The sequence below is a fragment of the Ammospiza nelsoni genome, chromosome 1, assembly GCF_027579445.1.
Source record: "Ammospiza nelsoni isolate bAmmNel1 chromosome 1, bAmmNel1.pri, whole genome shotgun sequence".
Classification (NCBI taxonomy): domain Eukaryota; kingdom Metazoa; phylum Chordata; class Aves; order Passeriformes; family Passerellidae; genus Ammospiza; species Ammospiza nelsoni.
The window spans coordinates 70309128-70322672 of NC_080633.1; the positions used below are offsets into that span (position 1 = coordinate 70309128).

General features: G+C 56.5%; 1 protein-coding gene across 1 annotated transcript; it reads left to right on the forward strand.

The window, feature by feature from the left end:
- Positions 1-5890: 5890 nt before the first annotated feature.
- FOXF2 (forkhead box F2) lies at positions 5891-11767 on the forward strand. Its single transcript, XM_059483934.1, is given in 3 exon segments — positions 5891-5914; positions 5916-7092; positions 11060-11767. Coding segments are annotated over 3 exon segments (1368 nt in total). The 3' UTR covers positions 11227-11767.
- The last annotated feature ends 1778 nt before the right edge of the window (positions 11768-13545 follow it).

A 13545-nucleotide genomic window follows, 5' to 3' on the forward strand; every position in this document is an offset into this window, starting at 1 on the left:
ACCTCTCACGAAAGGAGGAGAGGGGGGTACGGAGGGGGAGGCGGCGAGGAGGGAAGGAGAGGCAAAGCGGGGAAAGCTGCTCCTGATTAGCGCCTTCCCCAGCTCGGGGCCGAGGCTGCGGGCACCGCCGCGGTGCGGGCGAGGGGCGCAGGGTCCCCGGCGGGGGCTGCGCGCATCGCTCCGAGCCCTTCTTCGTCCCAAATTAAAACCCCCTCGCACACCCTGCGATGCTGCCGACACGCCAGCGGCACCCGAGGGCTCCCCCCTCGCTGCCCCACTTCGGGGGCGTCCCGCGGAGCTTTCCACGCGGGTTTCTGCGGGAAGAGGATGCTGTCCCGCCGGGAGCGGCGGCGGCCGGAGGGCTCGGGGTGAGGGGGAGCTCCTGAGGCGGGAGGAAAGCGCAGCCCTCCTTCAGGGCCGGGGGCACCGCTGGCTCCCTCACCCCACTGAAACTATTTGTCTGCTGCCAATGGTATGGAAAGTAATTAAGGTCGGCGCATGTATGAAAATTATTGACAATGTGTAAAGTTAGAAATCTCATTTGATCGGAATGTAAACTTGGGCGGGGGAGAAGCCAGTCAAAAAGGTGCCGTGTGTTCAGATCTCGGGCCAAAGCGTGTTTGCCCTTATTCGCGGCTGTCAACGGGGTATGCAGAGCAGGATCGGGAGACGGGGGGGCTCTTCCTGCAGCCTTGCAGGGACACGATGAATCCCTACAAGGGCTGCCGCTCACATTTTTTGCGCTGGCGCTGCTGACTGGCACTTGCGCGACCTTTACCACCGAGAAACCTTTAGGATGTGAACGGGTGGAGGGCACCGGGTCCCACCCGTGTCTTTTGCAGCCTTCCCTCGTAGGTCTGCCCGAGCCCCCAGCACGACTCCTTCCCGGGAGCGCGGTGGAGCCTCCACCTGCCCGGAGCCTCCGCTCTGCTGCGCCGGCACCTCGCCTCTCCTGTGATCTCGAAACATCCCGCTTCTTATTTTACCCCGCGCCTGTCACGTTTTATTTACACCGACAGAGGATGCTCGGAGACAAAAGAGTATTTTTTTTTTCTACGTCAAAGATGTTTTATATTTTTGGAAGGGTTGTGTTTCCTTTTAGAGAGGTGACCTATATCCTGACCGCTGTAGGGGGTTTATTTTGATGCTCCGGGAAGTTCAGTTGGAGCTGCGCAGAGATGGGAGGGGACAAAATCTTTAACATTGTCATCTGGTATAGGAAACTCAAAGTCTACGCACAAAAACACCCGGTTGGAAGTACTCGGGGGCTGACACAAAACCAGCGCTGTTGCTACACGAGGAGCGGGTCTCTGGGCAGGTTTATTGGCTGCGGTGTCCGCGCAGCTCCGGCCGGTGCTTGAAACACCCGCGTTATTTGCAGGGCAGCCAGGTCCCCTCCATGTGTCTGAGCCCCTGCTCTACCCCGCATCTGGGGACCCCCCTTTCTCCCGTGTCCCACCATCCCGAACCGCGGGACAGCACAGAAGGACGTGCGGGACAGGGTGCCCGTGGGGCCCGGCACAGCGCCAGCGGGTCCCTGGCACAGCCCCGCAGCCCGGTGGCATTCGGCGGGGCTGAGCCCTGGGTTTCGGGAGCTCAGACGGAGCTCAGCGGGCACCTCAGGCTCGCAGGGTGTCTGAGTGCCACGGCTCCCGGGCAGCGAGGAGGCTGCGGTGGGATGCGGGGATGCGGGCAGTCTTGGAGGGGGAGAGCTGGGGGGTTAAATGCGACAAAATCTTAGGCAAAGGTGTCCCCCGGAAAGTCTAAACGCTGAGAAACTCTTTTCCAGCCCGCTGAAGACACCAAATGCCTGTGAAAGCAGGACCTGTCCGGAGGCGGAGGATGGGACGGGCGGCGGGGGGCGGATATTTCTCGTCCCCGGTGTTCAATGCTCGCACTTCCCCTCGGCGGGGTCCTCCGGAGGCCCGCGGAGCCCCGGTTCCCTGCGGGACGCCCCCAGGAGCCGGGTCCTGCGGGTGCAGCGTGGGAGAGTCGAGCAGAGGCTCTTCTCCCACCTGCTGAGGCCGATTTTCCCTTGGAACACTCTTCCCCAAAGGCAACTAGATTCTGCCCTTCGGCTGGCTCCTCGCGCCAACTTTGTTTCCCGCCTGGTCTTTCTCTCCGTCCTCTGAGGACTGGGAGGCTGAACAAAGCTGCCCCGGCCCTGAGGGCTGTGGAACGGGGAGGAAAGGGAAAGGTGCGGCCCTACGATTTTGCGATCACCACACTCGTGTAGGTGTCCTGTGCCTGGCTTAGCTTTCTGCCACATTCAGACACTGGTGAAAAATGTCTTAAGGTATCTTCACGGAAAGCCAGCCAAACCCACGTGGCGATTCCCCAGGTGATCCCCTGTAAAATGCTGCGAGAGGTGCCCGCTCTGTGCAAGGAGAGTGTCTGGGGATGCTCTTGGAGTCAGGCTTATTTTTGGGGTTTTTTCCCAACACGGGAAAAAGCAATGCATTTGAGCTGAATGTCCTTGTCTGCCCTTGAGATGCGAGACGTCTCAACCCCTCGGATTGCCGTGATCATCTCCCCTTTTCCTCTGCTTCCGAAAGGAGGGAGAGACCGACTCTTCAACAGGAGCTGGGAAGAAAGGTCCTGATGGCAGCCTTCAGGGAGACTTCTATAAAAAGGGTCACGCCTGCTGCCCATTGCGTACGCTAAGAAAAAAAAAAAAAAAAAAGGAAGGGGGGGGCGTTAGAAAAAAAGCGGAAAAACCTCTCTAAACAAACATCGGGATCGCACGGCTACTGCCAGAGGTCCCGAGAAGTCAAGAGGTCCCGGGAGCAGCACAAAGGACGGGACAAGACCGCTGGGAGTCCCTTCCCATGCTGGCCCTTTTGCTCCCTGCGCCGCGGTGGGATTGCCCCCCTCCACGCCCTCCAGGTGGTCTCCCCGAGCCGCCGGGGCCGGGAATTGGGCGCTGCACTGCGGCAGCAAGGCAGCTTCCATCTCGTTAAAATGCCCGCATGCCCCTCATGCGGAAAGGGATCTCTGTCAGCCGCTGCAGATCGAGATCTAAATCCAGGCACCCTGAAACTGACAGTTGGAGGAAAATCCTCCAGGGCTTAAGGAAACGCACTTTTACAATACTGGAGGGATTTGTTTAAGTTTCAGTCTCGGCTTTAATTGAAAAAACGCTTCTCATCTGCAGAACCTCAGAGGAGAGGAAAGAGCCTGAAGCACACAGTTAAAAAAGGGAGGAAAAGAACAGAAAAAGAACAAAAAGAGGCGGGGGGGAAAGAACTCCAACATAACCGTAAACATTTATCTTTCATATTTGTCTTCCATTTTCTTAACTGGTTTAGTCTAACTTATTTCATTTAGCTCACGAAGCAGAAGGGACTCTGTTATGAACGTGAAACTGAAACCGCAATAATGAAGAGATTTCCTAGAATAAAAACTATGATTATACAACAACATCTGAGTAACCAAATCTGCCAAAAAGTTTAATTTCCGTATACTTTGGTAAAACAAACCAGTTGTGCTCCGAAACTAGGATCAGCTCAGAAATGGATACACCAACCAAAATAAACATCTCCACAAAACAGCAAATGCACTTCTGTTTAATCATAGGCAATTTAAATCATCTTTTAAAGTATCGGGATCATGTCTTGGAGACTTTTTAATGCTGTGCTTCAAACAAGTATCTGCTGCGAGGAAGAGGAGGTTGCTGACAGGTAGAGGATTGAATGTGTTAGCCCCGATATCAGAGCCGTGTCAAGTCAGGATGGAAGCAGCATTCGGCTGTGCCACCGGGCTGCCTCTCCCGGCTTTGCTCCGCTGCCTGTCCCGTCCCGCACCGCCGGGTGACATCGTGACACCCCGGTACATCGTGACACCTTGTGCTGCGAGAAAAAGATTTTTCTCGCTCGACTAAAAGTAATGCTCCAAACGAACAGTCTGAATCGGGGGCAAGTTAGAGTGATTTACAGGCGATGATCGTCCCCCCTGCCTTTAATTCCTTTGGTCTCCTGAAGATTGCAGAGATTACTTCAGCGCGTCATCCGAAGATGACATTTAGACAGAATTCCCGCCGAGGAAGGTGGAAAAGCACCCTCCCTCTCCGATCTAGAGCAAGGAAAGAAGTTTTTATATAAAACCACAGATATTTAAAAAAGAAGGGGGGAAAAAAGGCAAAATAGGTCGTTACAACGAGATCAGGAGTCTCACATCGGCCTCCCTGCCTTTCCAGGGAACAACAGGAAAAAAAAAAAAAAAAAGATAAGAAGACAGATGGTTGATAGAATTTTTCTTTTTTTTTTGTAATTATGGGAACAATTTAAATCGATGCCCTAGGAAAGGTAAACATGGGTCTATGGACCGACCTATTATTTTTTCTATTAAAATGTGTCATAAACATAGCAGGGCTTGGTAGTGTTTTTCTTAGCTTATCCTCAGATACAATCAAGCCATTTTCGGACACATTCCCATGTATGTAGCAGTGGTGATCTGGAGGAAGCTGTCGACGCCTGTTCAGTTAATTTAGGTTTTCTTTGTCTAATTACTGTGGAGCTTAGGGAAAAGGAGCTGGGCTCAGGGCAGTAAACTGACACTTGGGCTCTGTGTGTGGTATCCAGGCAGAGTTTGATGGAAAAAGCCTGCTTCCACTCAACTGCAGGTCACTGTCTGGGACCAGCCCCACCCCCTCCCTGCCCGTACCCACCAGCGAGCTCTCAGCACGGAGCTGCACTGGAGACAGACGGACGCACAGACACACACAGAGAACTGCAGGCACGCCGCTGACACGGCGTCCCGCTCTGCCCGCGTCCTTCCCACCCCCGTCCCTTCGCTCCAGCATCCCTGTCTGCTCTGCCTCTCGCCCCGCCGCCGTCCTCCTTGAGTCTCCAGTTTGATTCTGGAGCCTCTTCCATCATTCGTGAGCAGGCCTGTGCCTCCGCCGGCCCCTCTCCTGCCTGTCCCCTCCGGTGTCCCGTTTCCCCGGGCGAAGGGCGCTCTCAGCACGCGTGACCCGCTTCCCACGGGTGGAATACCCCAGGGCGTGCAGGGAGGGCGCATCCCTGGTCCTCGGACTCTGCCCCGGCTGCTCGAGAAAATGAATGACATTTTATAGGGCCATGGGAGGTGGCAAGGGGTAGCGAAAAGTCTTACAAAGCAAATGCCTTGCAGGCTTGAGGAGCGGTAAACCCTGCTGCCTCGGGCCCCGCAGGGTGGGCCATCCCTCACACGCGCGTCCTTGCACCAGCGCCCCTGTGCCACGGCGCGCACCCGCGGAACTCGGGGTGTTCGCCTCGCCCCGGGGCCGTGTCGGGAGCAGAGGGCAAAGCGGTGCCCGTGGGGCCCCTGAGGGAGCCCCGGGAAGGCGGAAAGCGGGACCGGCGCTAGTCCGGTAGCGGGAGCGAGCCGGGGTGGTGCCGCAGCGGCAGCGGCAGCGGCAGCAGCAGCAGCAGCGGCTCTTGCCCAGATGACGGGTGGACAGAGGCCAGCTGGAAAAGGGGTGGTCTCTTTCTTCCCCCTCTCGCTCCCCCTCTCCCTCTATCTCTGCTGATTTCTGGGCCGGATTTAGGGGGGTCTGCGGGAAAAGGGAAAAAAAATAATAGCGAGATTGAAGGAACTGATAGGCGATCGCGCTGTGCCTTTGACGAAGAAAAAAAAAAGTATATATGAAAGAGTAACAGTGCGGAAGAGATTGCGGGGCGGGGGGCAGGCTTTTGCGCTTCCTCTCCTTGCCGGATTAGGCAGCGGGATGGTCCCCAGGTGGGGGGCAGAGGAGGAAGCGGAGCGGCGCTGAGCGGAGCTGCGCGGCGCAGGGAGGGAGGGGGCCGGACCGGGGCCGGGGCCGGGGCCGGGGCTGGGCCGGTCCATCCCGCCTAGTGCCTGGCTCCGGCGGAAAGCAGAGGAGCCATTGCGCAAGGGACCGCGGGGAGGGATGCGCAGGGCGCTGCCGCCGCCCCACCGCCGCCCGCCGCGCTGAGGAGGTGCCCGCAGGACAGCGGCTCCCGCCGCCCCCCCCCGCTCTCCCCCTTCAGGGCACCCCCGCCCTGGTACCCACCCCGCCCGGCTCCCCCCCTTCCCCCGCAGCCTCACCCCACCCTGCCCCATTCCCCTCCCTCCGCCAGATGACCACCGAGAGCGGGCAGCAGCGGCTGGAGCCCCCCGTCCCTCTCCGCTCCTGCAGCCCGGCTCCCGGAGCTCTCCAGATGAGCCGGCCGCCCTCCTCCGCCCTGGAGACCTCCACCTCCTCTTCCTCCACCTCCACCTCCTCCTCCTCCTCCTCGGCGGCGGCGGCGTCCTCCAAGAGCAAGAAGGCCAGCTCGGGGCTGCGGCGGCCCGAGAAGCCCCCCTACTCCTACATCGCCCTCATCGTCATGGCCATCCAGAGCTCGCCCTCCAAGCGCCTGACCCTCAGCGAGATCTACCAGTTCCTGCAGGCCCGCTTCCCCTTCTTTCGCGGCTCCTACCAGGGCTGGAAGAACTCCGTGCGCCACAACCTCTCCCTCAACGAGTGCTTCATCAAGCTGCCCAAGGGCCTGGGCCGCCCGGGCAAGGGCCACTACTGGACCATCGACCCGGCCAGCGAGTTCATGTTCGAGGAGGGCTCCTTCCGACGGCGGCCCCGCGGCTTCAGAAGGAAATGCCAGGCGCTGAAGCCCATGTACCGCATGATGAACGGGCTGGGCTTCGGCGCCTCCATCATCCCGCAGGGCTTCGACTTCCAGGCGCCCCCCGCCTCCCTCGCCTGCCACTCCAACGGCTACAACCTGGACATGATGCCCAACGCCATGGCCGGCGGCTACGAGGGACTCAGCGGCGGCCACCACGTCCCGCACATGTCTCCCAACCCCGGCTCGACCTACATGGCCAGCTGCCCTGTGACTGCCAACGGGGACTACGGCCCCGACAGCAGCAGCAGCCCCGTGCCCTCCTCGCCGGCCATGGCGAGCGCCATCGAGTGCCACTCGCCTTACACGAGCCCTTCGGCTCACTGGACAGCCTCGGGGGCCTCGCCCTACATAAAGCAGCAGGGCCTCCCCGCCGCCAACGCCGCCTCCTCCGGCATCCACTCCAGCGTGCCCTCCTACTCCCTGGAGCAGGGATACCTGCACCAGAGCCCCCGCGACGACCTCTCAGGTAGGGGCGCGGAGGGGCGGCGGGGGCGGCGGGGAGCGCGGCCACAAAGGTTTCTCTCGGGGGAGCCCCGGACCGCCACGGTGTCGGAGAAAAGAGGCGCATTGTCTGCGAGACGGGAAAAAATACGCGTGGGTTGGAGCTGCTCTGTTTCGGGACAGGGGGGCTGTTTGAGGGGGGCGGCTGTGGGCACGGCGGCGAGCATCCCTCCCGCTTGCCCGGCGCCGAGAAGGAGCGCTCCGAGGAAAGCCTGGCTTCGTCCGGCTCCGTCCCGGTTGTCGCGTCCCCCTCCCGGTGCCGGCAGGGTGGCAGCGGGGCCGCCCCTCCGCGCCGTGCTGCGGCTTCGCTTGGCGGGGAGCGCCGCCGGGCATCGCCGCCGCCTCGGTAAACCGCGCTCCGCGGAGACGCGCCGCGGCAGTAATCAAATAAAGGCGTCAAATATTATCCTCCAAACCCTACCGGGAAAAAAAAAAAAAAAAAAAAAAAAAAAAAAAAAAAAAAGAGAGAGAGAGAAAGAATTAAAAAGAGAATAAAAAACCCTCCAACACCAAACCAACCGCTTATCTTTGCTCGAAAGATTAAAGCGGATCCAGTATAATTCTGCAACCGGAGGGAAAGAGTTTTCTGGTCGCTGTCTCCCACCCCCTCACCCCCTCCCCGGCCGGTGATTACAGACAATGTCTGCTCAGAAAAATCCGAGAGCAAAAATGGGTAAAAGATGTTGGGCTCTTACGGGGAATTTTTCCAAATAGCCCTTTTAAACGTGGGTCCCAGAGGTTAAGCAAACAAAGACAGTCTGGGCTGGACCACACCGAAGAGGATTTTAGCCTGACTTAACCCCTATGAGAGCGGGGTCTTGTTCAATTTTATGGGAATTTCAACAAGTAACAAATACAGGCGACCCTCAGCCCTGGGTCCCCTCCCGCCCCCTCCCTGGGCTCCTGTCAATCTCTCCCCTGTCCCCCTGCGAGCGCCGCAGCCTGCCCTGGCCGCCCCACAGCCCACTGTGCCGCGGGGAGGGCGGCGCCGTGCGAGTCCCCTCGCCGCCACCGCACAGGGGACCTGGGCTGTCAGGGCACAGACAACGAGCGGTTGCAAAGTTTCCTCCCTTAACAACAAAAGAGGCGAACCCCTAAAGAGCCCTGATGCGCCTTCTGGGCAGAGGCGGCCGCGGAGCGGGTCGCGTCTCTCCGGCTGTTCCGCGCAGGGAGAGAGCGGGCGGGATGCGTCCCCAGCCGGGCTCCCCTGTGCCCACAGGGCTCTGCTGCTCAGGTTCAAACCAACTTTTCGGAGCCATAGGGAATCCTTCCATGTGCTTTTGGAGCCGGGGCGAGAGGCCGGCGGGTTCACAAGGGCATCCCCCGCCGAACTACGTACCTTCTCCGTTAGGAATTTCTGCTTTGGTTTGTTGTTTTTGCTTGGATTTTTGTTTTCTTTTCTTTTTCTTTCTTTGGATCTTTTCCCCCTCTGTTTGTTTTACTATTTGCGGCCGCACAGTTCGCCACGCAGGGCCCATGGGGCCACGCGTGGTGCAGGAGTGGGGCTGGCCCGGGCAGCGGGGCTGGGAGGCAGCTGCCCCCTCCTCCTGCCAGACACCTGAGCTAAGAAAGCTGATTCCTGGGAGAGAATTTTTCATTTTCATCCAGAAACAGCCCAAGAATACCTCCACAAAACAAAAAGCAGAGGGAGAGAGAGCGAGGATTCTGGTCCTCCCGGAGTTCCACTGCGGTTTCCGAGGCCGGGCGGTTTAAATCCGAATTGTTTCTGTTCAAGGACGGATACAGACTCATACGAACCGCTGGACGCTGTCTTAATGTCGACCACCAGCGTCCGTTTCCAGCAGCTCAGATTTAATGCAATCACTTTGCAAAACGGTGTTTCTGCGCTTATTTTCTACAGCTTCAGTATCTGGGCCCAAGACTTTAGTGCAAACCATACGCAGTCCTTGATTAACTGAACAAAAAAATCAAACCAAATTCTTTATTTTATTTTATTTTATTTTTTAATTTTGTTTTTAGTGGATCCAATCCTCATTTGTACCTGATAAGTAAAATCTCTATGGCACAAATATTTCAGAAGAGTGAAAGGAGATGGGGGAAAAGGACCCGAGCTCTTTTATTTGTACTAAAATCAGCAATAATCTTTCCCCTGCTGTCTCCGCGAAAGCAGTAGCAAGTGAAATTCGCCTTTCCCTTTCTCTTAGTGAAATGCAAAGCAAATTCAGTGACTAATCGCTGTTGGTCGGTCAATAATTCTCTACCCATGACAGCGTCAGGGACGACTTAAAACCGTGAATTTATATCAGACTCAAGAATAAGAGAGGTAAAAATTGGAAACAGGAGGCTTGATTCTGCTAAAAGGATTTTGAAGCTGGGGGGCGGGGGGAGCCGGATTTTTTTCGCAGACTATTAAATCCTGCTAAATGATTGAATCAGGATTGTAATAAAGTGCCCCAGTTTATGGTGAGCATACCAGCAGGGTTATTAGAAAGCCGAGGAAATCCAGCGAAATAATCACTTTTATAAAGTGAGCTCTGCGGGGTGAAGGAGGGGACAGCGCCGGAGGAGAGCGGGCTGTGCGCGCCGCCGGCCGGGGCTGCCAAAGGGTTCGGCTCCGCCATCCCGAGGAAAACCGGGCACCTTTCCCTCCTGATTCTTTTTCTTTTCTTTCCTTTTTTTTTTTTTTTTTTTTTTTTTTTTCCCTTACACACTCACTCTCCTGCTCTTTCTTTTGTTGTTTTTTTTTTTGGTTTTTTTTTTTTTTTTTTTTTCTCCTCGCTTTTTTTTTTTTTTCCCCTTGACCCTCGGTCACATTTGACAGGATCCCGCTAGCCGATTTTGACGTCCACACGCCAAACCCAAACCCTCTCTGGCTCTGCCCTGCGGGCCTTGCTCGGAGCAAGGGGAGCCCTGCCCAGCGCTCCCCTCCCCGCCGGATCCAGCAGGAATCCTGCCAGACCAGGGATCCCAGCACCGTCCTACGGCTCGGAGTTGGGGCTGGGGTGGCGTCTCCCATGCGGCCCCCGAAAGGCTGCCTTGGGCTGTGGGAAATCACAACGGGAATTTGCGAGGTCATTTGCATGTCGGTGCCACGGATGTACTCGGCTTGTTGTTGTTGATGAACCGTAGGGTGTATCTTGTGTTTATGAAAGCGCACACGCGAAAAGGCGTGAACGCTCTTACACACACATACACATAAATAAATACATACTGTATCAACACACAAACGGATCCTGACTGGAATTCAACCTGCAGCCGCTCAAGTCAGAAGCTAAATCCTCCCAGGAACGGGGTAGGGAGCTGGAAGAGCGAGGAAAGGTGGGAATCGGGTTCAAATGGCTGTGGTGCGCGCAGGAAAACACGCAAGGGGCGTCGCCTCCTCTTTCCCTCACACACGCACGCAAAAAACACACTCTCCCTTATCCACTCCCACGAGGGGGCTGCGCTACCCCTCCGCGCTGATGAGTACCGAGGCAGAGGGCAGACAGAAGCAGTCCGTGTGTGCCCCCGCAGGAGGGATGTCCAGGGATGCCCGCGAGGCCGGGATGCGGCCGGGCACGTGTCCGTGGGCATCTCCCTCCGCACGCCTTCCTCCCCTCAGCCTGCGTGCCGCACGGCCGTGCCGTCTGGAAAGGGCTCGGGGCTCCTACGGGCACGGCCGCAGCTCCGAGCCGACCTGCAGGCGGTGGGGGGCTCCGCGGAATGCCCTTCTCCTCCTCGCTGGGGCAATGGAACCCCCGGGCTCTCTGCCCCGCAGCACGTCAGGCGCTGCCCCTGGGGGACCGTCCGAGTCCTCCGCCAGGGAAGGCAAAGATGAGTTACCAAACCTTGGTGACTCCTGGGCGTGAGGGAGCGGTGTGCCAGCTCTGTGCAGGCAGCCTCTCCTCCCTGGGGTGAGGGAGGAAGGGCTGCTCCACCCGGGCAAAGCTCTCCGACTTCTGAGCAGCTCTTGTTATTTCCTTCTCTTGCAGTGGGACTTCCTCGCTACCAGCATCATCCCTCCCCGGTGTGTGACAGGAAAGATTTTGTCCTCAATTTTAATGGCATTTCTTCGTTTCACCCGTCTGCTAGTGGATCTTACTACCACCACCACCACCACCAAAGCGTCTGCCAAGACATCAAGCCCTGCGTGATGTGAAGGCCGCGCCCCAACAGAGACAATCAGGCGTCACCGAGCAGAGCCGAGGTGTAGACGGAGCCACGCAGATTAAATATAATGTGCACTCTGGTAGCATTGGTAGTACACGAGTCACTTAGCGAATTTGCCTAAGGAAGCAGTGTTTTCCGTCCCACTCCACCCCCCGAAGGACACGTACAGCCGGTATAGGGCTCCAAAGGTCTTACCAAAAGAAAAATGCCTTGCGTGACGTTTTGGCTTAGGGGGGACCTAAGTGTCCTTATGCCAAGTCTGACCACCTTAATCACAAACCGCCTTTCTGCCATCTCCCAAAGAACCGAGCTTTGGGAAAGGGAACAATTCGACACGTTTTTATACGAGAAAGTGTCTTTGCATAAGAAAAGTAAATGTCTCCGCACCTGCGAGGACTCCCCCTTCTGTTACTGCGTTAGAGGGAAATGTACTTTTTTATTGTGTTCTCTCCCCGAGCCCCACCAAGGACACTTTGTATGGACTTCAGCACCGACCAATTGATATTATTAAATCAGTATTGTTTAGCCCTTTCGTGTATAGACTGTAAGAAAAGTTCATTTTTTTCCAGTATTGCAGCAATAAAACGTTTTGTTTTTTTATTTTTACAAAAGTTGTTTTCTACCACAATATTTTTTAAAAAAATATTTTAAATAAATCTCGTGTATACTCACACACTATTGCTTTAAAAGGAGAATATATTTGCACTTATGTATACTTTTTACAGTTTGCCAAAATATTTTGATGTAAAAATTTTTTTTCCAATAAAATGTATATAACGACTATCACTAGACAGGCGTTTCTTTTCCCTTGGCTCCTTCTGAGAAAACTCTTCCACCCCGGCATCCGAGAGAGTTGAGGATGCAATCCCAAATCCTCCAGTCACTGCAGGCGGAGGAGGAGAGCGAGGCCAGTGCCACGCTCTCCGGGCCGCACTTTCCGCCGTCACCCACTTCCCACCTTGCTTTCCACGGCTGCTGGATAGGCTTGGGAATAACCGAGGCAGAGGACACAAAAGCAGGAGGGTCGGGAGTGCATGATCCTCTTTTGGAGGGCGCCTCCAGGTCTGGAACGCCCTCCCCACTCTCTGGGGATGCGTATGGGCGTCCCCGTGTCCCCTTTCCCCACAGCGCCCTCGGAGTCCCTTTGTGCCCCAGGGGACTTTGCCAGGTGTGGGGACAGGAGCCCTTGTGCGATGCGGGCTTGGACCCGGGAGGGCAGGTCACGGGTGGGGGCAGCGATAAAACCGTGGCTTGATAAGGTCTGGGGCAAGCACCCACCAAAGTGAGGGCAGAGAACCGGGTCGGAGGGGAGAAAAATAGAAAAAAAAAGTACAAAAGAAAACAAAAAGAGGCCCCCCAAGCACCTCAAGCGAGGCGATCCCTGTCCCCACGGTGCCCCGTGGATGGCGAGCGGCCAAGAGTCGGAGCCGGGCGCCAGGAGCTGCTCGTCTGGGCATCCTGCAGAGCCCGGGGCCGCGCCAGCCCCACGGCCGGGGGATGCGCTCCGAACCCACCCGGGCCCACGGCGGGGACCGGCCCGGGGGCAGCTGGGCACGGCCACCACCCCACGTGGGACGGGGACACAGAATGGGCCCCGCACCGCAACGTGCACCGACCCCCGACTCTGCCCAGCACCGAGCCCGAGCGCTGAAACAGGGCAGAGAGTTTCAGCAAAATGCTCTGTGCATGTGTGCGCACATATAGGTGTAGATATATATACTTACACACACACACACACACTCACACACACATATATATATATATGTGCATGCACGCACACCCCCCCCAGCCATATATATATATATATATGTATATAAAAATTATATCTATGTAATTATACATAGACATAAAACTCTTCATCTTTAAAATACATATTTATGCTCAGACATGCCCTTTTCTTCCCTGAGCTTCTCAGGGCCTGTGATAAATTATAAAGTCAGTTTCAGCGTTTGCTCCGACCACAGTGCTGTGTTTACATTCTTTCCGAGGCAAGCCTGCATGGTCGTAATTTATATCCTAAACACTTGAACGTAACTTGTTTACACAGGAATGACAGGACCTCAAAGAGAAAAAAACTGCCTTTCCCTGCCGGCGGCCGGCGCGGGGCTCCAGTGCCCTCCAGCGGCCCCGGCCCGCACCGCGCCCGGCTCCCGCAGCCCCGCAGCTCCGCACGATGCCGCCGCAGAGAATGCTTTTTAATTATTATTATTTTTTCCCCCACCTTCTGAGCGCTGTTGTATAGCAGAAGATGTGAGTAACGCTCCCAGCGGCTGGTCTCCTAAGAGAGGGGAAAGATTTGCTAGGGCAT